The sequence below is a fragment of the Copadichromis virginalis genome, linkage group LG19 (assembly GCF_057382275.1).
Source record: "Copadichromis virginalis isolate Kocher_CV1m ecotype Utaka linkage group LG19, C_Virginalis_male_GT1.1, whole genome shotgun sequence".
NCBI lineage: Eukaryota > Metazoa > Chordata > Actinopteri > Cichliformes > Cichlidae > Copadichromis > Copadichromis virginalis.
The window spans coordinates 27,714,119-27,740,649 of record NC_140636.1 but is presented as its reverse complement, the minus strand read 5'-3'; the positions used below and the strand labels follow the sequence as shown (position 1 = coordinate 27,740,649).

The window sequence follows — 26,531 nt, the reverse complement described above, 5'->3', positions numbered from 1 at the left end:
GTAAGGTAGCAGAAAACCTAAACGATTGCACTTAAAGTCCCATTTTAACCAGCAATACTAATTCTGTAGATATAGCTGAACAAGCATGGGAATAAACAGCCAAAGAGGATGATCAAAGCATAACTTTTTTTAACTCCTAAGGCAACACTCTCATTTTCATTGCGTGTTACCTTGGGGGTTTGGCAGAAAGCCACTGGGTTAAATGTGCAGGGGGGCCCCACTGGAGACACTGAGAGCAGAGACAGTGACCACAAGCACCCACCCTGCCCTGCTGCTCCAAGGCATGGGTTATATGCATCATACTGTGTCATATAGAGAGTTTACAAGGTCCATGCTGTTTCTCTTTACCTCACTCAGCATTTAAGTATTTTTATAAGGGAGCTATGATATATCTCAATTTTGTTAATAACTTTCATAATAATCATGTTTGCTGCTAAACTCTGAGCTATTTGCCTCAAGATAATTAGTTTATCTAAGAACTAAATAAAAATATAAGCAACTGGTAAAGGGACTGCACCAATATTTTGCAGGGGTACAAAAATTGAGAGGGAACAGTGAGTTTATTATCATCATTATAATTATTATTTTAGGGAAAATGGGGAAGAACTGAATGTGTTTTATATATCAAACACCTGCATTCTGCATGCATACTTTTGAGTCCATAAGCAATTTAAGCTCACCCACTTTTATACGCCCACCATTAACTAAAGCAAACCACCATGTAAAATGTAAACAAATATTTTGTTCTTTATACAACCAGGTGATACAGAGCAAATATGCAGTACTATGTCTTGAACCATTCCTCATTTCTTCTTATTTTGTTTCCAATGACCATTTTCAGATGAATGTTTTTATTTTTTTTTATTTGTTTCTTTTGTTGTTGTTGTTTTCTTTTGTTTGTATTCCCATTTCTCTAGTTGAGTCTGAAAAATCCCAATGATGATATAGTTTGATAGACATAAAACAGTGATTGATTCCAAAAGAGCTATTAGCCGAAAACTTATCTCAGCATTGAATGCAGTGTGACCTTAAAAAAATCTCAAGACACTGAACAGTGTCTGAAAGTCATCACTTAGAAATAGGCCTTTTCTTGACACGGGATGTGAGAGATACATCTGGCTTTTCAATTGATCCACCTACTGAAGCTTCATCAGAAATGGTCTGGAGAGTGGCTGTCAAGAAGCCATTTTTAATGAATGGAAAGAGGGTGAAAAGGCCGAGGTATTACAAATTTAATAAGAACTGGACTGAAAATCAGGGCGAAACAAGTCTTATGCAGTGACGAATTGAAATTTGACATTGTCATCGACATCTACGGATGAGGTCAGACACGTGCAATAGTGAGCGTCACACCAGCTGCTGAGGGGATGGTCTGGCTCTCATGGTGCAAACTGTCATTTCATGCATCAAAACTATTAATAATACTTTGAAGCCTTGCTTGTGGATATTGCTGCAAATAAAAAATAACATATAAACGAGTAAAACATTTGGTTAAACACTTCAGCAAATCAGTTTCATGGTCTGCTTTAAACTGCTTTGCCCCTATAACATAAATGTAAATCAACAAAGACAAGATAAAAACATAAAGATATCTTTCAATCCACCTTCCCACCCCACTTTCAAATAAACAGAAAGCCTTTTCAAACACTTCTTTCATTAACCTGAAGTCAGCCATAAATAGATAAATTCCGAAACAACTTAATTGGCATTAACTTAATGATGTGCACTTTGCGAGCCTAATGGCTCAATTTTGGATGAAGAATGAGAGTTGGGTTTGGAAAGTGTAAGCTGTTTGGCAGCTGCATGTGTTTACACTGCTCTTTTCTAATGAGAGAACTTCAGGTGGAGAGTTAAGTACTCAGCTCATGGGGTCAAGCTGTGCCCTTCCACCTGGTTTGTGGAATTTAGAAGCTCGTGTCTCACATCCAGGTCTATCAACTTTCATGTGTGGCCAGTTTGGCGCTCTGGGAACAGAGGCAAAAGGATCTGCTGAGTACTCTAAAAGCTGGCGAGAAACTGCAGTTTGGGCCAACTGCTTTATTGTTAAAAACTGAGTCATATAAATTAACTTTATCACATATAAGCTGAACAAGCTGGAGGTGATCAATTTAGTCCCACAAAAATGGCCTTTACTGTGTGAAAGAAACATAATTAAAGCCCTCAACAAAAGAGGGGACGTGCATACTGCACCAAATTAAAGATTTATCTGTGAGAGTGTGCCTTATGTGGTCTTTGACATTACTGATTACAGAGCACGTGCTACATCAAGTTACTGTTACTGTACCCTGGGAACGCTGAAACGTAAGGCCATACATAATTAGACAGTTAGCACCAATCCTCCCCTACATATAAACACTCCCTTCACCACAACAGATAGGCCAAGCAGTTAAAATTGTCCCAACAGCCCCAATATCATCTCTTGGAGTCTGAAACACTCTGCCTGTGCTATCAAGGACTGAACTTACTGTAACCCACACAATAAAATCCCAAGGGGAGAATGAAATACAATACTCACCTCAAAAGACCTCATTTAATCGACTGAAAAGTCTCCACAGCGCTACAGCAGAAAAAAAATCCAGTGACCTATCATAAACTTATATTTAGCAATCAAAGCTCCAATCAGAGCACTGACAAATTAGGGGTATATTGTACTTAAGCATAGAATTACAATTCTATTTCTACAGATCGAACATCTCCGCAGGCATCCAGAGAAGGTTATTTCAAAGCTTTCATTAAGTCTTTCACGACCCAATTCTCTGCTGATGTGAAACAGCACAAAATCTCTGCAGTTTGTGGTCGCATGCACCAACACATACCCATACTTGAGAGTATTTCAAGAGTGACCAAGCATCACTTTGCATCTAAAAAAACGCAAAGAATTCTCAAAGAGTACAACATGTACTCAGACAAAAAATAAATAAATAAATAAACGCACACATAAAAAGTGTTTTTTTAAATCATTAATTTGGGTTGTAGTGTCCAATTTTCCTTTTCATTTAGTTGTTAACGTGACGTTTTCAGCAAACAGTAGCTTCTATTGTGTTATCAAAGTCTGCTTATTGGTCTTGGAAAGCAATATGCTTTTTAAAATGTGGTATAAATCAGATAAATTTCAAATTTCACTTGAGCAGTTTTATTTCAGTCTAAAGCCAATGTGTTAAATAAAGATATTTAAAAAAAAATATTACAGAAGTGCCAACTTTTCTACATAATAACTTCACCTTACACAGTCTGAAATTGAGACGAACGTTCTGGGATGTTTATTTGCCTAATTTTAAAACTCAGTAAAGACCAGGTGATTTTTTAAAAATAACGTACTATACTGACAAGTAAAACCTTTCTTTTTGCCATGATTTTATCTATTACTCCACATAATGCAAAAACTAACTGGAACACTATTAATTTGAATACCAGAAATGTATTTATCCCTAATTTTTTTAGATTAGGGATTTGATTTTCTCAAAAAAAGCAAAGACGCTAAATTATCTTAACTAATGCCTTATTTCATCACTACATTTTTAGGTGAACTTTTTAAAAGGTTTGTAGATTTAGTTACTTGAGTATAACACTACTTAATTACTTCCTTCAGCTTTTTCTGGTCTATCGTCTGGTCATCGATGTCCTCTGTCAGTGATGGATTATTTGGTGAATGATGTATCCACTATAGTTTTCGGCATCTACTCAAACTCCGTGGGTCCAGATGTAAATCAAAGAGCGGCCGTCATTGCGGGAAAAGCACAGTGAATCACAGCATCCTAAATAAAGCTCTCTAGCTTTCCTTTGTCTAAACACCAAAACCAACTTTCAGCTCTATAACATAACATTGTGTATGCTTAACATGTTGCTTAACGAAGCAACAAAACCATGGCAACAGCCACTATTATATGTATGAGTAAACCAGAGCGGGCTTGTTGTTAAAGCCCATAAAATCTAGGGTAGTGCATTTGCACGCTGTGTTTATAACCTGTGGCATAAACTGCTTTATATATTTTCAACCCTTTGTCTTGAAACTTTAGTGAATGTTAGATTAGACGAGAAAAAAGCCAAACTGGTCTGTGTTGTATCGTCTAAGCTTCCTTCTTATGGCTTATGTTGAGTCGCCTAATCTTACATAGAGCACATGCACAGAGTGCCAACTCTGATTAATAATTGAATTATGAATTAAAGACACTGCTTACATTATTACAAAGTAATAGATACATCTTTTTTTAAATCTCAAATCATGAATAAAACCAGAAACCGCCAACTTTTAAAAAGAATACTTTGTGTGAATGATGAACAAACTGAGTTTTCTGTAGTGGCTGTGATTTGAAAAAGCTGAGCACACCTTCCAGCTAGGACCTGATTTGAAAATATTTTTGACAAATAGTCTGTGCACCTCTGTATGACTACACATAACAGTCTCTTTTCTTTATCCCCAGGTGATTACTGACATTTAGAGTCTATCGCTGCATTTCATCACAGGGCAGAAATCCCAAAATGTCTGTGGAAGCACATTTCAGCTCTCCCGCTCTATCTGCACAAGCAGAAGGGAAAAAACAGATTTTCATAGTCTGCAGCTTAAGCTAAGCTCTCAGTTGGCGGCTGATGTCAAACTGGTGCAGACTGACAGACTGGAGCGACTGGGCAGCTTTTAATTCTCAAAAAAAAACCTGCTTATAATGTAAGGTTCTGGCACATTTCCGACCTTTAATTTGGAAGAGGGTGTTTCACAGTCATGAAACACTAAAGAGATAATGGCTAGTGAAAGTACAGCTTAGAGTAAATGCGTGTGTTGAGGTGTGGAATATAATTAGTCTAATTTCAATGAAGCAAACCGCTTGTCTGTGAGGTTACAGAGGGGATCAAACTCAACAGAGGGGTTTCGCACTGTGATAAAGTGAAAGTGAAGGGCTTTGAAATAAGAACACAAACATGAAACCTATCTCATTTAGGCTTTTAATCTGTCATTTCAGCAAGGAAAAGAGCAAATGTATGCAATTTTTGCATGACAAGGCGACAAAAGAGGCCAATCCAGTCATGAGAAATGCAATGTAATCACCGATAACAGACGTTTTCCAGTCACTCATAAATCACCCCTCACTTTTATGTCAAACATATAATGTATTTAGGCATACTGAAGTTCAAACTGAGCATCAGGACGGGGAGGAAAGGTGATTTAAGTGACTTTGAATGCTGGATGGTTGGTGGTGCTAGACAGGCTGGTTTTTAGCAACTAATCTACTGGGATTTGACCATGCAACTATCTTAAGGGTTTACAGAGAATGGTCCACAGAAAGGAAAATATCCAGTGAGCTGCAGTTCTCAGGAAAAATGTTGATGGGAGAGATAAAAGGAGGGCGGCCACACTGCTTCAAGCTGACAGGAAGGCAGTAACTCAAATAACGACTTGTTACAACCAAGGTATGCAGAAGAGCATCTCTGAATGCAAAACAAAAGCATAATGGAGTTTCAGTGGTGTGAGTGGGGGATATATTGTTGGCAAACGATGAGCATTTAAACACCATGGTCTACCTGAGCATTGTTGCTGACCATGCCCATTCCTTTGTGACCAGTGTGCCATCTTCTGATGGCTGCTGGAGCCTGCCACAAAGCTCAAATCATCTCAGAGTGGGTTCTTGAATTTAACAATGAGCTCAGTGTGTTTAAATGGCCTCCACAGTCACAAGTTCTCAATTCAATAGAGCACCTTTGGGATGTGGTAGAATGTTCTCATTATGGTTGAGTAGCTGACAAATCGGCAACAACAGTGTGTGATACTATCATCATGAACCGAATGGCCAGCAGGGATTGACCTCAGTTGTTAAAAAGAATTCTGATTGTATAGAAGTCTACAGGAAAGTAACTGCATGGTCCCAGCTGTTAGTTTTAAGACTCCTTCAATACAGCATCATACGTAAATTATTGTGCCACTGAGAGCAAACCAGACAATAAAGCAGGACAGGCTTTATGGTGTGGCTCCTCGATGACTGACAAATCACTACCAAATGTGGTCTCAGGTTGTCAGTCAAATCCACCACCCACCACCTACTCATGGCATCGAGTTGCAAAACATCAAAACGGTGAAGGCCAAAATGCCAAATTAAAGGCTTCAAAACAACAAGCCCAAGAAACAGATGATCTCATGATGCCTTTGTTCATCTTTTATGACGACATCACTCTTATCGACTTGTTTCCAGTTTCAACAAACGCTGTAAAAACTTGGAAAAAGCTGTTCACACTGTTGTTCTGCATCAGACAGACAACGACATCTAATAACTCCTGAGCACAGGAAAGTATTGAGCAGAAATACTGTTAGTTTTTAGGAGTTAGCAGTAAGGCCAGAAACACTGCACTAAATAAAATGCTAATATTACACTGTATATTATGCAAAAATGCAAAAGTTTACTAATCATTACTGGCATTAATTTATTTAGGATATGTTTAAAGTCTGTGCTTGAGCACAGCACAGATGCACACTGCGACTAGCTTTCTTTGGTGATCCTGTGAAATTAAGTACAGTATATACCAATATACCCCAAATTATTAGAAAGTAATCTGTGTTTATATAAATGCACAAATTGACCTTATAAAAACCAGTCAGACGGCTGAAAATAAAATAAACATTCACTGCCCGAGTACTTACCACCTAAAAATGGCCAGTTTTGGCACACTGAGTGACATGCACGTGGCAGCACAATCTGCTAGTGAGGGGGTTTTCCATTTACGGGAAAACATGTCTGATCAAATGTTCTATCCCTTTATTAGAAAGCCACTTGAGAAAGCTGTTGCCATCTAAATGCGACTGCAAGAGTTTCCAGACAGAGTCCACCTGTCTGTCTGGAATAAGATGGGTTTCAAACAGCAGCGGCAGCAACAACCACAGTTTTACTCAACCACATGCTGTTGCAATCCAGAAAGTGACTAGACCAATGTAAACACTGTAGCAGAAAAAGCGCAGCAGTATTAAGACTGTAATTCTCTCTTCCTTCACCACAGGACCTCAGACTTCCACATTTGGAGATTTTGTTTGAAATACAGAACCGTAAATAGCTGAGAAAAAGACAAATTGGAAAGTCTTTTAAGTCTTATGTGTCCCATTCAGCCGAGTTAGCAGTTCACCTTGTGCCACTTGACTGTCCAGCTCCAACTCACTGCCATAGAGGAAGACATATATTTACAGGGTTTAAGAGAAAAGCCCATAACCTTGGAAAATAGTATTTACAGTAGATGCATTATCCAGAAAAAAGATTATAGAAGAGATTAACAGAGGCTCTTTGTCGGGAAAGAAGGTCAGAAACCCAAAATAGTCATCAGGCCTGTCCTAGAAAGATCCTGCAGCAAGCTGTCATTGCAGTTAAAGCTATACATGCTGCAATTGAGGGAGAGAGCTGGAAGTGACATTATAATTATTACGTTAACAGGAAAGGAAAGTCTTACATGTGGATCGGGCCGGTTAACAGGTCTCCAGTCGTGGTCACTTAAGACAGCTGCAGTGTGCCCAAATTACAGAGCACAATGACTCACACTCTTTCTGTGTTTAAGACCACTTGGCTCTGCTCGCGAGGGGACAAGCCCTCACAGTGAACTCGACTCTCCAAAGCGAAACTGATGGTTCAACAAAATGACAAACTCCTTGTTCTGCTTTGCAATGCTGGATGTATTACTGGCTGTAGGAAAAATAAATCATCTAGACCCTCCAAGAAGATTATAAAATCCTGTTTCCTTAGCTTCAATCCGCTGGATGTCACAGAAGCTCGGCTACAAGTCCTCCCAGCAGGCACCTAAGGTTTAGTCACGCAAGTAAGAATTTTATGTACAAGCGCACAAAAAATGTTATATGCCTCTAAGTTCTAAGCGTGCATATTCCTTGTACAGCATCTTGAACTCCAAGTTACCTGCAAAGCATTTGGTGTTTCAACAGCTCATTTCATGTAAATTTGGGTCTAATAGCTCCTTTAAAGATGTACTAAACCATGTTTTTTGTCAGGAAAAAAAGTTTAAATTGCTTGTAATTTCACAGCATCATGCAGAACTGCAGACACGGGCACTACATCATACAATTCTGACTAAATGTGGACATTTAGTCAGAATTGTCTATTTTAGGCTACAAGTTCTCTTACAGTTTCACTACAGATTTGTTTTGTCTAAATGTCAGGGACGGTCTCACATGACCTGTGGTTAGGCAAGTTTAATGCACTATATTTTCCTTTATAGTAGGCGATCAAACGATACACTGAAGAAGAAATACCTCGGACCCTTGCTGTGTCAGACAGCTTTCCATTTCCACAGTCCCGGCCCATGTAAAGCTCTGGACAAACTCACTCAATACAAATGTTTTTGGATCCACCTTTGGCCCGTCTCTTCGAAATATTCTGCAAATATAAAGTCTGGTCCCAAAACCCCCTTAAACAAACACAATGAGACGCCAACTGCCAGCTTGTGTGTTCTCCTCCTGACTTATTCTGGGATGTTCTTGTGTTTGTGGATTACCAACAACAAACTCCAAAACATCTGCAGCGAGCCATTCGTCTGAATAACTGTTTTTCAAATAGCCAGCCAACTGAATACTTTCACATTGGTTTTTTATGGCAACGCTTCAGATTTTTGGTCACATCTGAGTTCAGTTTACAAACCAGCTGCATATTTGTCGTTTTTATAATATTTTGCAGAGGTTAGTGTGTGTCTTTCATTACTGGTTTTTCTGATGTGTCAGTTTCCGTTTGGTGATCGGACTTTATTTTTTTCTTTTCCAATTACAAACAATAAAACTCAATAAAATAAACAAAGCACAATGACATAACTCGGATCCAATGCTGCACTGACTCAGAGCAACTAAGGGGGTGAAGCCGTTACAAAAGACTGTGTATAAAAAAACTGGAATAACCAGTTTAATAAGTTTGAGCCTACAGTACAAAACAATATAAAACTCATTTGCAAATCACTATCCAGTGTGCCCCCAGTCCTGGTCTCAAGCAAGGATAAATGGTGCTGCTGGCCAAGACGGTGATGGTGGAAACTATGCTACTGTTGGCCGAATACAGAGGAGGAGAAGAAGGGAAGGTATGTTGTAAGGCAGCATGAGGGAAGGAAAGGTAGGAGTATGTTAGTGAGAATAGAAACTTTAAATGTTGGGACGATAGAGCTGCCGGACAGAAGGAAAAGAGGAAGAACAGAAAACATTCAAGGATGTAGTGAAGGAACAGGAGAAGCTTGTGTGACAGAGGAGGATGCTGGGATAGGGTGAGATGGAAGCAGATGACCCGCTGTGGCGACCTCTAAAGGGAACAGTCGAATCCATCCATACATCACTCAGGTTCACCATGAGGCTGAAACCTATCCCTGCAGACACTGTGTCAGGTCAATACTTCATCACGAATCAACCAAACCAAATAACAAACTTAAACCTTATAAGGAGAAAACTCTGTGTGCACTATTATTTTTACTGCAACTATATTTTATAGAAAGTAGACAGCACACTATTGTTTGTTAGTGTTTTATAATGTGGACTCGTTCCCATTTAGACACAGTTAGGGTTACTGTTTCAGGCCCAGTCAAAGTATCAACCCACACAGGGTTCATCAGCCAGCAAAACAAACCTCAAAACCACAGCGATGGAGCCACGGCCCCGGCATTGTTCTGGACACGCTGTACATTAAACTCTAGCTAACTTCCTGTGGCTGTGTCTTTATATAAGGTTTGTGAATTGTGTGGGTGCTAACTCACAGGTTAGCCCCAACACTTATTTTGAGACAGACATGGCTCTTCCCAAATATAGTGTACAGAAACAACACTTGTCTTGTCTCTCCAGCGGTCATAATGGCGCAGTGCTAACAATCTGCTCCAGCAAGTGAGGTGACATTGTGTTGTGTAAACATGGTTCTTGGTTGTCACTCTGGATTTGAAGCACACAAAGTGTCATTCCCCCACCACACGTTCAACTCAGATGTGATTATGAACAGACAAGACAAATAAATAATAAATCCACCTCTGCTCCTCCTGCCTTTCACAAGCACTTTCCTACACACACACACACACACACTCTAACAGATTCTCTTGCATTCACTGATACAGACGGTGAAACCCTAAATTTTCACAGGCACGATGTAGCGGATTAGTCATTATCCTTAAATACAGGACTCTGCCACCTATGCTTAAGCGCTGAAAATCCCATTAAGGTCGTTTTATTTCGCTTTGATATCTTTAAATGATCCCACAGTAAACAGATAGTCTCAGCAGTCTGTCCTCTGTTTCACCGTTTGTTTGTTTCAATCCCCCAAAAAACAACCTCATGATAAAAACGATAACGAGCAAAGATCGCCTCCTCGCTTGAGGACACAACAAGCATGCGAAAAATATCTGTATGTTCTTATGACCTTTTTACCTTTGAAGTAAATTGGGTGCCCTGTAGCACCCCATAAACTGTCTGGCTGAGTACTCATTCAATTAGTTTCTGGCTGCTGCACTTCTGAAGGCCTGATTTCCTCTGCAAAACTAAAGAAAGCTGCCCGGAAATGACAGCTGAGTCAGACCTTTCTATAAGTAAACATACAGCATACTGAACTATGGAAACAGAAGCAATCAAATCAAGTAGCATTCGACTCGCTTCACTGGCAATAAGCAAGTCCTCATTTTCAGAAGTGCGTCTAGCACCAGCTTCAACAGCCAGAATGGCGATACCTTCACAAGCAGGCAGTGAGCACAAATTTCAAACTATTTCCAACTTATCGGCTTAATTACACAGCAAATGTAGTGTGTTTACGGGGGTAAAACACCCTAAAGTCAAAAGAATTTACGTTAGATTACCATGCGGTGTCTGGCTGAGGAAAGCTTTCATGTTAACACGCAGCTACATGCGTTTACACCTGGCATCTGTCAAAGAACACCCAACAGGCGCTTTCTCATTCATCCCCCCAGTTTTTCTGCCTTTCTGGATTTCAAACTGGTGACCTCCCAGACACCAGCTCTCGTCTCTAAAGCTACCGCTGCCATTTTTCAGTTACTTTTACGCTTCCGGCACCATTTGGGTCCCTGTTTGTTTTCAGGACCCTATAATTTCCCCACCAATCACTCACATAGGCCCCTGTCAAGGCTGCCATTCATAAAGTTTAAAGTAGTTTTTAGTGGTCCGTGGAGTTTATTGAAACATTAAATTTGTATCCCAGCAGTGATGGTGTATCTTTAGCCTTTAACTCACGTGCTCGGCCCGGGCCCCCTTACATCAACCACCAATTATGTGCCTCTGCTGGGTGTGGGTTGAGCCTCGGCCAGAATGTCGAAGAAACCAAAAACATCGATTCCTAGGCAGTGGAGCGCACAGAAAGAGAAACAAAATGCGAAAAGCTTTCCCTCAAATACTGTTATCATTGCAGAGTACAGGCACAAACATCACCAGCATTGCCAGTAATGCTGTCCAGCTACTCTCTGGGGATTTTAGTGAAATCCACAGGCTGTTGTTAGATACGGATGAAGGCCTGAAGAACATGCAAGGCCTCAAAATGCCAGTTCATGTCCTCTGCAGAAGGGTCAGGCAAGAAACTTTGCCCTGTCATGGCTTCCCATGCTTGTTTTTATCCTTATTTCAGCCCATGTTTGTTTTGTGGGGCATATGAAGAATCTACAAAGAGTTATGCTCCAAAATAAGAGTTTCTGATTGGACACTAGCAGCAATAAAAAAAAGTATATATGAATCCCTGTGTTATGCAATAAAAAAGCATTGACATATGACTCCATTAATAATCTGAAACTGCAAAGCTACTAACAAGAGTTGTGAGACAAATATAGTGAAATAAATACTGCAATAATTATTGGATAGTGAAGTACCAAAAAAGCAAATACTCAAGAAGTACCTCAAATGACTCCTTAAATGACTGCTGTCACTAAACTACATGAAAAACAGCCATAAAATCTGTGCGATCTTAAAACAAGGAGCGATTCAGCTTTCACTTGCTCCCAGTGACTTTGGGCGTGTGCATAATTAGCTGTTTTCTCTGTTTTCTAAATTCAGTAAAAAAAATATTTGATGTCACATATCAAGGGTACAAAGTGACACAAAACTGAAAGCATGTGTGTGTTTTACAGTGGGGGGCTCACAAGGAATATAAGCACGAAGCGACGTCACTACCTCAAGTTTGAAGGCCGTTAACCTAATTCCTAATGGTTATTACAATGAGGCTTGCCAGCCACATCAAGCTGCTGCGGCGAAGTAATGAGAAGAGCAGATAGAGCTCTGCCATGTACTTTTCACAGCCTTCAATTCAGCTGCTAGAAGGCACAAGGACACTGCGTCCTTCTCGAATAAGTGCAGTGGCGTGTTAAGAAAAGCAAAAAAAATATATGCTGCAAGGTTATAAACAACATCAAAATTGCACTGTCAATTCAAGTCTTCCTCAAGCCAAAATGAGCTCTGGTTCCAAAGCGCAGCATGAGCCTTCCTGTCGCTTCACATGCAAATGCATGATGGGAGTTTTTTTTCATGCATAAAGAGATGAATCATTGTTTTCAGAACAACAGACTAAAAACAGAGAGCCTCTTTCGCATTGGCTTTGCCTTGTTTGAAAAAACATAAACTGAAATGATCTGAACCTAAACATACAAAATCCTAACTCCACCCTCCTTTGCTCTGTTCTTTCATCTAAATCTGACTAAAGCCGGAAAGCCTCGGCCTCCTCCTAGGGCACAAGCATAAAGAGATTTTAAAATAATAGAGCATAACTTAAAAAAAATACATAGAACAAAACTGGTGGCACACTGATGTGGCGTTGGTGTGGCATTCACCAGTAATTTCATCAAAATAGAAACCTTCTGCTGTATATTTGCAGGAGAAACCTGATTTTCCAAAGCTGATGAAGCAAGACTAAACATGCACATTCAAAAGGAAAACTTCCAGTAGTGATAACTGGCTTAAGTGCTCTGCTCCTTCCAACTGAGACACACTTCAAGTAAATGCAATGTAACTTCTCTCTATCATTTTACTGCCTCTGGTAGTCAGTCTACACCTTTGCCGCGAGCTATCACTCCCAACTCTTTCATGAGCAAAATTTCAAATATTTGAAAATGAAGATCGCAAATTATATTACGTTTTATTTGACAGCAAGAGTGAACTTAAACAATACTTGCCAAACGTGATTAAGTGATATGAGCCGGGTGAAGGTAGCACTTTGGAAAATTGCAGATAATTTGGTCTAATTTACTAAAAAGGGGGTTCCAACAACCCATGTTGTAGAATCTTTAATTATATATGTGGTGGAAGATGCCAGTCACGGTCACATGTAGTATAGACGCCTTATGTAGAAACATTTTGAAGCCCTCAATCACGCAGTTCATCATCATTTCTGCAAATATACACATGTTGTCAGCAGTATGTATATACATTATAAGAACACAGGAAGAACATGTGCCATAACTGGCTGCGCCATTCACCAAGGAGATTTTGGGATGGGCCATGGACTACCCTACACATCGTTTATGGCTACTTGTGTGTTTGAGAACATGTGATTATTTGGGTGTATGCATTTCCTATGTGGCTGGGGTGAAACTGAGAAATTACAGTTGGAACATCTCAAAGTAAGCAACACAAGGTGGAGGGTGAGGGCGAGGGAGGATAATACTGGAGGACAGGAGTGAGGAAATACAACATTTTGACAGGAACTAGCTTTTATTGTAGGGATAGGACTGAAACCTCTGATGATGCACTGAGGCGGCCAAAAATAACAAGTGACCACAGGAGCATGGCCCCTTCTCTACAGCAGCGGTACCTCACTCCAGGGATAGGTGCTGTACCTCAGTAAAACCTGCCCTCTGGTGTTTAAACAGGAGTAGTGAACTCTAGTGTAGCAAACACTGCTACACTAGAGTGCATTTACAAGACTGCACAGAAACAAGCCCAAATGCCTTTCCCAGTGGCTCTTTATATAGATTTATTAGCTGTTTTGAGGGTGAAACACATACAAAAATATCCAAGTTAAGAAAAAGTGTTCATCTTGAAATAGAGGCTGAAATGAAATCTACTTTGTCCTCTATTAGTCACATAACAAGCTGACCAAATAATAATACCCAGGAAATGTACTGAACTAAATATACGAATCTCTTAAATGACGCCTTCACATCAGTGAAAAAAATATTTTTAGTTCATTTCAGTCAAACTCCACAAAAGCTACTGTACCTTTCATGAAGGCAAGCTTTCCCCACCACTTCCCTTGTTTATGTTATCATGCAGGCATAGAGGTGTCCAGACAGACGGCACAGGTAAAGACAAGTTTCACCAGTCGGCTGGACAAGATGTAAATTTGGAGATGAGACATATAGTGCACTATACATCCTCAAAGCACGCTTTGTGAAGCTATACAGGTGCCGTTACAGACCTACAGTAGCTGTCTGTTTTGACTACCTTAAGATATTTTCATATTTAGAAAGAGGAATTTTAACATAAACATGTCCAGAGCAGATTTTTAAATGCCTCCTGTAAAATGCCATATGCATGTAACCAAGATGAAAATGAAAGGTGTCCTTGTTGCTCTCGTTGAGATTGTTTTTGTCCATTGCAAAAGTATACTTTTTTATTGTTTTATAGTTCAGGAGAAGACAGAAATAAGTGATAATCATGTGTCTGGATATTCAAGACATGGAGGAACCCTGATGTGACATGCCCGCTTTGGGCAGATCTTTCTGCTAATTACAGCCTAGCTGGAGGAGGGAGGTACTTGAGTGGTGGGGGCTTTTTTTTTTTTTTTTTAATGATGCGCAGGGTAGATATGGTATAAATACCCACATCATTGTACTGGAGGGCAGCATATCCTCAGTTGTGCTCCTACCCTAAGGATATACAGCAGCACCGGGAGCTCACTGGTGCTGAGGAGTTTGGTTCTTCTCGTTGGATGCTGGTATGTGAAATTTCCTCTCTATCTCTAGGGGAGTGCTGTCAACATCTAGGCTTTGTGTGGGCCTTCAGTCATTCCTGTGACTGGTTGGAGAAAAATAGAGCAACTTCTGCTGCCTTTTACCTTCATTTGTAATACATGAGCCTGAAGTGTGGAAATAGAAAATTGTGCTTTCTGTTCTTATTTGTTGTCTAGTATTGTTTCTGTAAGAAAGATTAAAGCATGTTCTTGTACCAGAAAAGTTTTCAGGCTCTCTAAAATTCACACTAATACAAACACTAAAGCTTGATGGCACTTTTTATACCTTGAAAACAGATGTACTGACTTTCTTCTTCTTCTCCTCCTCCATTGCAGGTTTGACCTTGCAAGATGGACATACGTGTAGCGACCATCCTCCTCCTTGTGGTGGCCTCTGCAGCAGCCCACGGAAAGGGTTACGTAGTGAGGAAGGTGATGCCTGTGAAGAGCCATGGTAAGAATACGCATCATTTCGCCCTGTGTTCAATCAGTTTGTGAGCTTCACGAACAGCCTATCAACTTTATGGGAGATCTTCTTCCATAAAGTTGGTCTTATTTGAGCAACACTGTATGGCAGGATTTCCTTACCTTCAGTGAGGGGGATAGCTATTTTGACCAATAGAGGTACCGTAAGCAGCCTGACAGATGATAGGCACAGCTGCACTTTACTTTGAAAGCTGAACTCCACCTTGCTCTGGGCCAGTGTTGCTCTCTGATTGGCTACAACAGGTTGCATGCCTCTCCAATGAGGCCGGAAATTGCAGGTTATTTGCACGAAGCAGAGCTTGCAGGTTTTTGTTTTCCTCTAAATCACCAGATTAAATCTCCCTCTGTAGTTTTTGTAGCATTTCCTGTATATTTGTATCCTTATATTCACCCAAAGCGCTAGCTCCGTAGTGTAGTGGTTTAAACATTCCCCAAACAAGCAAAAGATCCCTGGAGGAGATAAAAAAAAATCCTGTTAAGAAGGGAATCGAACAGGCGGAGCTTTTCTCTGTGGCGACCCCTTATGACTAAGTGAGCCGAGTTATTCACATTAGCAACAGTTTTATTACTTTATTTTATTCTATTTTGCGCACGTTTCACAGGAAGGCACTTTAATTCTGTTTACAATCTGGCAGAGTTATTCGCTCTATTTGTTAAGCAAGCGATTTATTTAATTGTTAACATGAGTTACGTTTGATTTTCTTTTCTTTTTATTATTTTGCCAAACACAAAAAGAGAGGTTGTGTGTTTCCCAAACGCAGTGCAAAATGTGAAGTGTCGCTTTTGTGTCATCAGCTCATTGCTGTTTCTATTTGAGAAAGTAGCTGTTATGGGGTTATTTTTAGTTTCACACTGACAATTAAAGTCCAGTCACCCAGCAGTGTGGTTTGTTTGGGTGCGCCTGTTTAACGCAAAAGTAGAAACATCTGTTTGGCTTTATCCAAACTAAATCAGAATAAGCCAAGGAGTGAGCCTTTTACACTCAAACCCATGTGACCACATTAAGGCAGCAAATAAAAAAGAGCTCCCTCTTATTTTGCTTGAGTAGCTCCTAAACAAATCATAAGGCTCTCATTAAAATCTGAAACCTGTACTTTGTATTAAAAATAGTCATTCAGCAGGTTACATGCAGCCATATTTCTTTACGTTATGCTTTTTCTGTATTAAAATTAATTATTAGAATAATACTAAACATGCATCTGTTTATAAGGGGTTGCTTCAAAATAAAATATGCATGTAACATCTTATAATATCTGTACATCAATAGGTGAGTTGTATGTGGGCGTATCTCACAAGTTAGACCATTGCTTCATTAGAGTTAAACATGCCCCGCCTTCTGGATCAATTAGTCGATCATGTTTCAGCCATTTTAAAAAATAAAGAACATTATGTAGAGAGGTTTTCTTAAAAGCTAAAATTCAGCTCATATTTGATTGCTGAAAGTCATATTGCTTGTGAACGCTGCAAAACTGATGCACACTCAAACACACTAAGCACTGAGAGCTGGCCAGAACATCCATGACCCAGCACTTGTCCCTTGAATGGGATGCAGTCAGAGTTACTGAACATCCTAAACAGACCCTAATTTGAAATAAGTGGTTGAATTTTATGCACAGACTTAAGGTATCCTGAACATACACACAGAGATTTCTTTCACTTTGTTACTTTGTGTCCATTTTTGTTTTTTGTTTTTGTTTTTTTGTTGTTTGCTAATGGAACTAATGATGGTTTCTCTTTAACTCTTCACAGTGGTGTCAGTGGCAGGTGAGCCTGGTCCTCCAGGTGAGCCAGGCCCCGAGGGACCTTCTGGCCCTCCTGGCCGACCAGGTGAAAATGGTGTAGGCTATGCTGGACCTCAAGGACCTCCCGGACCCCCTGGATCTCCTGGCCGCTCCATTGCTGGTAAACCTGGATCTCCAGGTGGTCCTGGCAAACCTGGCAGGCCTGGAGACTCTGGTGAGAAGGGAGATACTGGAGCCACTGGCCCTCAAGGACCTAGGGGAGTCCCTGGATCATCAGGAAGCCCTGGACCTGCTGGCCTCTCTGCTACTGGCAAGCCTGGACCATCAGGTCTTCCTGGAGCAATGGGACCTAGAGGAGAGCCTGGTCTGAAAGGACATCCAGGTATCCCTGGACTGCCAGGTTCTAAGGGTGATAGAGGGGTGGGAGCACCTGGACCTCAGGGTGAGACAGGACCTGAAGGGCCTATGGGTCCACCTGGAGCTACAGGTTCATCTGGAGTTGGAAAGCCAGGAAAACCAGGTTCCCCAGGTGAGCCAGGAAAATCAGGTAGCCCAGGTAGCGATGGTGCCCCTGGTCCCATGGGACCTCAGGGACCTAAAGGACACACCGGTGCCCCAGGTGTTGGTATTCCAGGTAAACCAGGTGAGAATGGTGCCCCCGGTCTGCCTGGTCCAAGTGGCCCTAAAGGCAACCAGGGACCTACTGGATCCACTGGTGCCCCTGGAGTGCCTGGATATGGAAAGCCAGGTGCAAATGGAGAGAAAGGAGAAAGGGGAGCTACAGGTAGCACTGGTGCTACAGGCCCAAAGGGTGAGCAAGGTCCAACTGGATATACTGGTGCTACTGGTGCAACTGGCCCAACTGGTCCTACTGGACCTCAGGGTGAAAGAGGTTTCACAGGTGCACCTGGTGCTGTTGGCCCTAAAGGTGACACAGGAGCAACTGGTCCTCAGGGACCTAAGGGAAACAAGGGAGATCAGGGAGCACAGGGTTTCCAAGGTAAGCAGGGTTACCCAGGACCAGCTGGTCCTGCTGGGGCCAGAGGGGAAACTGGACCCACAGGTGAAAAAGGAAATGGAGGTGCCCCAGGTACCCCAGGAGCCCCAGGTATCCCAGGCCCTGCTGGACCCAAAGGTCATCCTGGTCGCCCAGGTGAGCAAGGTCCCTCTGGATCAGATGGTGCACCAGGTTCAAGAGGACCTACTGGGCCTCAAGGTCCCGCTGGTGCTCCAGGCCTCAAGGGACACCCAGGTCTCCCTGGTGCCCCTGGCCCCGCTGGTTTGGCTGCTAAGGGTCTCACTGGACCTGAGGGTCCTCCTGGTCAACCTGGTGAGCCCGGCTCTGATGGAGAACCTGGCCCAGCTGGCCCTCCTGGTCCCCCTGGCCCTCCAGGTGAGGTTGCATTTGAGAAGGGCAAGGGCATGGAAGTGAGCGAGATTATGGTGAAGTCCCCCATGTCTGCTTTCACTGCAGCTCTGACCACCCCCTACCCTCCTGCTGGCAGCCCCATTAAATTTGACCACATAGTGTATAATGCTGAGAATCACTATGACCCTGAGTCAGGCATTTTCACTTGCCAGGTTCCTGGAGTGTACTTCTTCTCTTATAGCATCCATGTCAATGGAGCTCATGCCCTGGTGGCTCTGTACAAGAATGGCCAGCCTGTTATGTTCACTTATGATGAGTACAACAAGGGTTTCCTTGACCAGATGTCTGGTAGTGCTGTCCTCTTGCTCGATGAGCAGGATACAGTTTACGTCCAGATCCCTGACGATGAGGCCAATGGCGTCTTTGCTGCAGAGAATGTCCACTGCTCTTTCTCTGGGTTCCTCATCGCTTCAACGTGATACGTTGATTCAGTAGTTTCCGAAAGCCAACCAACTAAATTTGCCATTTCTCAAACTAAACTCCCTGTTCGTTTTTCCTCAACCTAACAGACAGGCAGTTCACCATTTTTGAGAAATAGTTGCATCTCGACTTGAAAACTACAAGAAATAGGTGCTTAGAAGAAGGAAAACTAATTTATGAACACAGGTGATCAGGGGTGGGGTAAGCAATCCACAATGTTACCAGTGAGATTTTAATGGAGACAGCATGTGAAATTGAGATGTTAAACTGTGTTATGTCCTGACTTTTTCTTTTCCATTCTGTTCCTTTTACTGACTTCAACTGGTGACTCTTAATTTAGTGTTTGTCTGCTTTTGTTTGTTTTTATACAACCTTGTTTTTTTTTTCTTTCAGTTTTTTTGTTTGGGTTACCAATAATCTTATTAAAAGTACCCTAATACTTTTTTCTGTGCAACCTGTTGTACTAAATGTGACTTGAATATATTGTGAAATGGTAATGGTCAAATTGACCATTATGACGAAATAAGTCACCAAAATGCTGTCATGGAAACACAAACTGTTTTAACAGCAACATCGTTGTATCCCTGGACATACATTGTGTCATGTAAACCATAATGACCAAAATAAATGATGTCTTAATGAATGTTCTGTATCAGAAGTTTTTTTTTTATTTAGCAGCTCATTTAATTTGAAAACTAAAAAAGAACTCAGTTAGAGGCACATAAAACAACACAAAAACTGCTTAAGAAGACACACAGTCATAAGAGTCAACTCACTTTGAGTATTTTGTGAGCACTGGTTGAGTTCTGTAAAAAAATAAAACCCTAATCCAATTTAGTTTTCCTGCAGATTCATAAATTAAAACAAGAAATCAAGTTATAATTGTGATCTGTGACAGGTTCAACACAAGATTAAGTTATTGTGAAAAAATACAAAAGTAATTTAATATAAATATTATTAATACTAAAGTTACCTAAGATGAAGCATCTTAAGTCAGCAACATGCATTCATCTACTTAATGGAAGCTTATTCCAGCTGACTACCACAGAAAGGCGGGGCGTACCATGGACAGGTATGCCCACAGAGACACAGGGATAAGATGAACAATCCACAGCGAGGCTCTAATCACCCAGCAGGTTCAAACCAAGCACTGGACTACCATGCCATTATTTGTTAGTAACAAGACGTTTTAATTTTAAGCACTCATATGGGTTTTGTAAGCAAAATTTTGGCTGACAAATGTGAAGTGGAAGTATCAGGTACTATAAAATGGATCTTCCTACCAACGTTACTGTTGGACTTACTGTCCTCAGTGTAATGTAACTTATATAATTATATATAATGTACATAATGATGTATTTCTATTCATTTGTGGTCATTTTGTTAAATGTATCACCATAAATTGGTATCCTGTGCACAGTATTAACTACATGCAGCACTGTGCAAAAGCCGCCCCTCATTTCTCTATATTTTGCTGAGAAAATGGGAAATAGGTGCAGCAGACATGTGCAAACATACATGGATATACAGTTTATAAGGGGAAAACAGAGTTTGAACATTTCTAACAAGCTTAAAAGTCAATATATGGTATGACCACCTTTATTCTTCAACACAGTCTTAACTCTTAGGCAATAATAGTAATTATTATTATGTAAGACCAACCATTGCTAATTTAGTCTACCCTTGAAGTTGAGATTCTCTCACAAATTTGCCATTGATCATATCAATTTAACCAGCTTGTAGTCAGTATATGTGTTTAAAAAGTGCTTAAAATTCACACATACTTCAGTGCAGTACATGGTCCTAAACAGAGGCTAAAATAGATTAAATAAAAAATCTCTCTCCACATGATGGCTACCAGTTGCCTGCTTGGCAGCCAAAGTTTACAAAGGCTACTCTACCATGCAAGCCTCAATATGAGAGTGCTGAATATAGTTTGGGTGTGGAATGAGGGACAGGGATGGTCCTTTGGCAGGGAGGCAGCTGTTTGATCTCGCTTGGGGGAAAGAGCGTGACAGTGGTTAGGTGAGGGGCCCAAGGGAAAGAAAAGAGAGGAAGCTGGCTGAAGTAAACTGCTGGGGATTGCCATCTGAGGGTACTTCCATTTGGAGATGGCCTGTGGTTGTTGCAATGAGGTGGGACAGCGCAGATGGAGAGCTGCCTCTGGCTGACTCCACAAGCCGCACTCTAAAATTATCTGCTGAGACTACGAAGAATAATTTACTTTGATATATTTTTGTTAGTAGGTTCACCTTGTATGTCTATCTATACAGTTGTGCATCTGTTTGGAAAGAAAGAAGCAACGCAAAGAGGAACCAGATGTTCTTGAGTAGGATGCAGAGAGATGTGTGTATGGCAGCATGTGAGGAACACTGGGTGTTACAAGAAGCAGCACGTCTCTCAACAACCTGACCAAAATGGACAAGCAGTTTAAGAAGCAGAAATAGAAGTATTATGTGTAAAACACACTCTTTTTGCGGTGGCCAGAGCTACGGTGTCCAAGGTTAGAGTGGGTGCAAAGGAAATAGAGGGTTTGAAATGTGCACGGGTAGAGCTGTGTGCTGCCAAAAAAACACCCTGCAGGAGTGTTTTGCTTTCTCCTCCACTCTTAAAAACATTCTGGTGTTTATGGGGTTTCATGGAAGGAATCTCGCACAGGCATCAATTCAGTCTATGCTGTTTGCGAAAGACACTAAACCTCCAGACGTCGTAAAAATGTTTGTTTCAAACACTATCATTTATGGTCCAAAACCAGAAACTGAGTTCGGATGCAACGCTACTGACCCTGAATCATGTGGCACAATTATGTTGTGTAGTTCCTTCATTGGTAAATCACTAAAAATACTATTGGGCAGCAATCATATCTCACTTTAGGTTCACTCCAGATTAAGTTTGTTTTAGGGAAAGAAATGTGCCTGTCTTAAACGCAACAAGGTCCTCAAAGGCCAACTTCACCAGCTAATTTATCATTACTTTTGCTCTAATTTAGTAAATGAGGTGAATATTTAAATAAGTGACCGTCGCCTCTTCATTACAAGGACTGCAGTTTTCTTCTAACATCTTGGAGTATTACCTCAAAGACTTTTGTCAAATTTAGTTTATGTTGATGTTGTGTAATGTATGTATGGTCGGAAGGGTAAGATGGCACTGGCAAAAGGTCAGCAGCCTTAACCTAATTTCCTTCGGGTCAACCTTCAGGATCAATAAAGTTTTATTGAACTGAGTTGAATTGAAAATCATTCCCCTCAAGGCTTCTAAAAGTAGGATAGGGGGCAGATCTAGACCCCTCTCCTGAGGAACTAGCTTACAGTTTGGATTTAGCAGACAAATACTTAGAATCCTAAATACAACTCATTGCATTAACAAAAAAGAAAAAAAAAAAAAAAAGCCTTCTGTATGTGTGAAATCTTTCAGTGCACCACACGATGGTGCTGTGAAACAAAGAATCTGTATATCTGTGGCTACAGCAGCCGACCTCAGCTCTGAATACCAGTCTAAACTCTCCCACTCCCTCTCCAGATTTATGATGGGTATTATAAAAGGGCAGCAGTGGTGTTTTTATGCTTTTTAAACATAAATAAAGGAGCTCAAGAGTGCCAATCCACATTTTGTTGCTTTATTCTTCAGCAGTACTCACATATAATAAACTGAACACCTTAATACCAGTTTGCAGATATTGTTACATTTCATGTTGAATAAGGTGAGTTTCATATACAAAACAAAAAGAGAAAAAAACCAAAAAAAAAAACCCCAATGCTGTTTAAAGACAGTACCCCCAACCACAGATTTATGTGCTTTCTTGTGTAGATTTTTAGGTATTGTAGGCATTGTAGTCATCACAGCTTGATGCGAAACTTGCTTAAAACATCTCCCAATTTTATTCAATCTTACAAATGGTGAAAAAACAAGAAAACTTCATTTACAATGGGTAATCTGTTAAAAACTTCAGTCATTTAGGTACATCTCAGTCATAAAACCAGTAATATCAAAGTCTATACAACGTGCATTACTACAGAGTTTGGAAACAGTGGAATCTAATGGAAAGTGATGAGCACCTACTGTTTTAACAGTTGACTAAATCTAGTTCATTCAGGAATGGTTTGTGTTCACAGGAGTGTTGAGCTTCAAGAGTTGTAAACAACTGTGCACTGCAATGACAACATTTAAGACTTGGACTTTCCCTTTAAATACCACAATGTGTCAGATCTTGCAGACACAGCTTTAGCTGCTACATCCAATTGCCCAGCACCAAACACTTTTGATTAAATATGTGTCAAATTCAGCAACGTGTTGACAGTCACGGTTTCATGTAGAAAAAAAAAAAAAAAAATAGGGGGGAAAAAAAAGTAAAAAATTCCCACTCACATTTGCACTCTCACACTCACCCATATCACAAATGCAAGCACCAATAAGCAGTGAGGAAGCAGCACACTCTCCATTACACCTCCTGTCCATCACTGCCAGGGACATTGCAGTTATGGATGAGATGGTTGCAGAGTAGTAAACAAACACTAAAGCAAAAAAAACAAAAACAAAAAAAATCCCTGGTTTTAGACAAAGTCCTCGCATTCCTTCAGATGGGCTACATTGTCTCCTTCATTCTGTTGTCTGGTTCAGCAGGATTACTCGGCGGCAGCAGCGGCTTCTGGACTGGCTGCCGTTTCTGGCTCAGTAGGTGAAGCTTCAGCTGGCTTTTCCTCTCCTGCGGTTTCCTCTGCCTTCCCCTCCTCGGCCTTTGGCTCCTCAGCTGCAGCTTCCTTGGCTTCCTCGCCGGCCTCATCTGGCTTGGCCTCTTCAGTAGGTGCCTCAGATGTCGCCTTCTCCCCTTCGGCTGGTTCTGCTGCTGCTCCCGCACCGTCCTCTGTCGCCTCTTCGGACTCTTTCTTGGTCTTCTTGAAAGAGAAGCCACTGAGCTTGAAGGACGGTTTCTTGAAAGAGAAACGCTTTTTCTTCTGCTTGCCATCCTCGCTAGTAGACGGAGTGCCTTCCTCAGGTTTGGCAGAAGCTTCTCCATTTGTGGCGGCAGGCTCCTTCTCTCCATTGGCTTCGGCACCCTCTACCTTTTCACCTTCTTCTTTTGGTGCCTCCTCAGTAGGAGTGCTTCCATTGGCCTGCACTTCGGCTTTGTTGACTTCCTCTGTAGCAGGAGAGGTATCCCCATTGGTCTTGGCATGGCCATTTTCCTGGAAGAAAACAGAATAAAAATGAAATTACTGAACATGCACTTATTTAAGTTCATTAGGTCAAACACACTCATAAGTGTGTGCAGGGCTATCCCCTGCAAAGCCTGGTGTCCTGTGATATTTAATTATACTCACAGACTAGCAGTAACCAATAAGAAAAAGCTCCTTAAACTGCAACAACATCTGTTACCAGGAGAGTGACGACAGATCTGTGGCTTACAGCAGTAGGCTAGTTGCTTAGACGGTAGTACAACCGGGATCCACGAGGTGGCGTTCAGATTGAAGCCAGTGGAAACAACATAGGAATTCGCAACCCCCCCCCCATCATCTCATCCCTTCCTTTAAATGCCCCGTGTAGTCCACCAATGTGCACCATTTTTAAAATTTTCATGCACTTAGCTCATCCTACTCTTTTCTGCTTTTTATAGTTTGCGGATTCTGCGGCCCGTGTCTGCAACAAAAGAAAGAAAGAAAAAAAAAACCGTGGCTCATTTCGTCAATCTGGCAACAAAGGCGTGGTACCGTTTTTTAAAATGGCCATGCCACATTGAGAGCGGCCACAAACCCCTGCTGCACACATTTCAACCAAATGAATAAGCACAGGCGCAATGTTTAGACACAGGAGCCGCAGAACAGCTGCGATTATTTTACAAACAATTTAAAAAGAAAACGATTTTTAAATAATTCTGCGATCATCACTCACTGGAATAGTTGTGCAGCAACATTCAGGCATTTTTTTTGTAGGATGAATTAAAAAAAATACATTTGTGTATCAATTTAAATGATTTCACTTAAAAGTTTTAATATATATAGTTTAAATGCGTTAGAGAAAATAACCTGAAACTGTGCATTTGCCGGTGAAAAACGTGCAGGCCTACATGTGGCCACTTTCCCTGAAAGCCGGTGAGCGTGGAGATGCGCTACAGGGAACATTGAGCACACCATTGACGCAACACATTGCTAAATTGAGGCAAAATTCCGCGTGCGCAATTAAGATCGGAATCATTCTTTTCAACAACAAAAAAGCCCACAAAACTACCTGTCCGTTCGTTTTTGCTGCAACGGCTGCACCTTCTGCTGGCTGTTCCACGGCGGCTTCCTCTTTTCCAGCGGTTTTGGAGATTTGTGCTCCCATGCTTTTGTTCCAACAAAGGGACCCAACCGATGAAATGAATGAACAAAGACCGCAAGCTTCCTCCCCAGAAAAATCAAGTCAAAAGCCGACTCCCCCTTCTGCAACCGAGGAATCAGCACGGAATCACGATGACCACAAAGGGACGTGCGAGCGCTTGCACAAGGAAAAAGTAGCTAAGGTGCGAAAGACGCGAATTCTTTCGATTTTTTTTCCCCGAACGGAGTTCCTTAATGGAGAAATTGGCCCCGCCGCAAATGAGATGCGGAGTACAACGCCCAAGTCCGCTGATGAATGGGCAATGGGGCTATGACGACAAAGCAATCCGGTCTCCACCAATCAAAAGTCCGAAATCCCAAAGAGTGGGGAGGTCATGGAGTGGCTGGCGGGGGGGAGGGGGGGCACGGACAATAGGAGAGACACAACAACATGGCTTACAACTTGTTTTTTCTTTTCTTTTCTTTTCCCAGAAACTTGATGTTCCATGTTTTGGTTTATATTGAGCATAAGGTTTAGATTAGACATATCTGATGATTCTCCCCTGGAAAAGTGCAAAATATTTGCTTGCACATAAACATGGCCACTGATTTGCACTGAAAAACGTCTGTTCTCTGTACCGGTAAATATTTTGTTTTGTCTAATTTCTAAGTGCATGATAACGGCGATTGTGTGCAACACAGCAATCATGTATATTTTTTACATATGTGTAATATTTTATAGAAAACACGGCTTACACTTTAGCCTAATTTGGCTGCAACAAAGAGCCCTAAAACTGTTCATCACAGCTTGTAAATGAATGCAAGCCCTCCAAACAACAGTATGTTCTGAAGGCTGGGTTGACTAAGCATCACTCAGCTGGTCTCACCTTATGTCATCATGGCACCCTACTGACATACGCCCCACTCAGTAAACAGACATCCCCTGTTACTATAAGACCATGTGCCCAAAACTTCTCTTATCCCTCTTCTTGCATAATAGTGTCTTGTCTGCTCCTTGCAGCGGGAGCATCCCAGTGACCCAGATATAATGAGAGTTTATGGCTCTCTGCTGCTGTCTGCTCCAGCAGCCTGCAGTGCTCTAACTCCACCAGCAGCCACAAGTCTCCTCTCTCTGCTAGAGCTGCATGACCCACATCTCCATGGTTACTGTTAGTCCAAAATGGCTGCAAGGAAGAGGCAGTGCATTTGCTGAATAGGGCTTTAGAGATGGTGACTCTGGGAGGTGGAGAAGCAGGGTGAGAGTGGAGTGAAGACAGCCCGGCAA

The 26,531-nt window shown here is 41.4% G+C and overlaps 2 protein-coding genes across 2 annotated transcripts; one reads left to right on the top strand and one right to left on the bottom strand.

The window, feature by feature from the left end:
- Positions 1-14,780: 14,780 nt before the first annotated feature.
- On the top strand, positions 14,781-19,596 carry col10a1a (collagen, type X, alpha 1a). The gene is made up of 3 exons (XM_085442081.1): positions 14,781-14,861; positions 15,213-15,330; positions 17,112-19,596. The coding sequence occupies exons 2-3, from the start codon at positions 15,228-15,230 to the stop codon at positions 18,950-18,952; spliced, it is 1,944 nt and encodes a 647-aa protein (XP_085298207.1). The 5' UTR covers positions 14,781-14,861; positions 15,213-15,227; the 3' UTR covers positions 18,953-19,596.
- A 2,959-nt stretch (positions 19,597-22,555) lies between these two features.
- On the bottom strand, positions 22,556-25,440 carry marcksb (myristoylated alanine-rich protein kinase C substrate b). Its single transcript, XM_085442153.1, has 2 exons — positions 25,176-25,440; positions 22,556-24,136 (listed from the first exon to the last, which is right to left on the bottom strand). Exons 1-2 carry the CDS (start codon positions 25,269-25,271, stop codon positions 23,576-23,578), a joined length of 657 nt encoding a protein of 218 aa, XP_085298279.1. The 5' UTR covers positions 25,272-25,440; the 3' UTR covers positions 22,556-23,575.
- Between the last annotated feature and the right edge of the window lie 1,091 nt (positions 25,441-26,531).

Bases quoted from the DNA above. Each gene is read 5' to 3' on its own strand.
- col10a1a (XM_085442081.1), top strand. From the start codon at position 15,228: ATGGACATACGTGTAGCGACCATCCTCCTCCTTGTGGTGGCCTCTGCA. The intron at 15,331-17,111 runs GTAAGAATACGC...AACTCTTCACAG, and splicing joins GATGCCTGTGAAGAGCCATG to TGGTGTCAGTGGCAGGTGAG.
- marcksb (XM_085442153.1), bottom strand. From the start codon at position 25,271: ATGGGAGCACAAATCTCCAAAACCGCTGGAAAAGAGGAAGCCGCCGTG. The intron at 24,137-25,175 runs GTAGTTTTGTGG...GTTTTCTTCCAG, and splicing joins CAGCAAAAACGAACGGACAG to GAAAATGGCCATGCCAAGAC.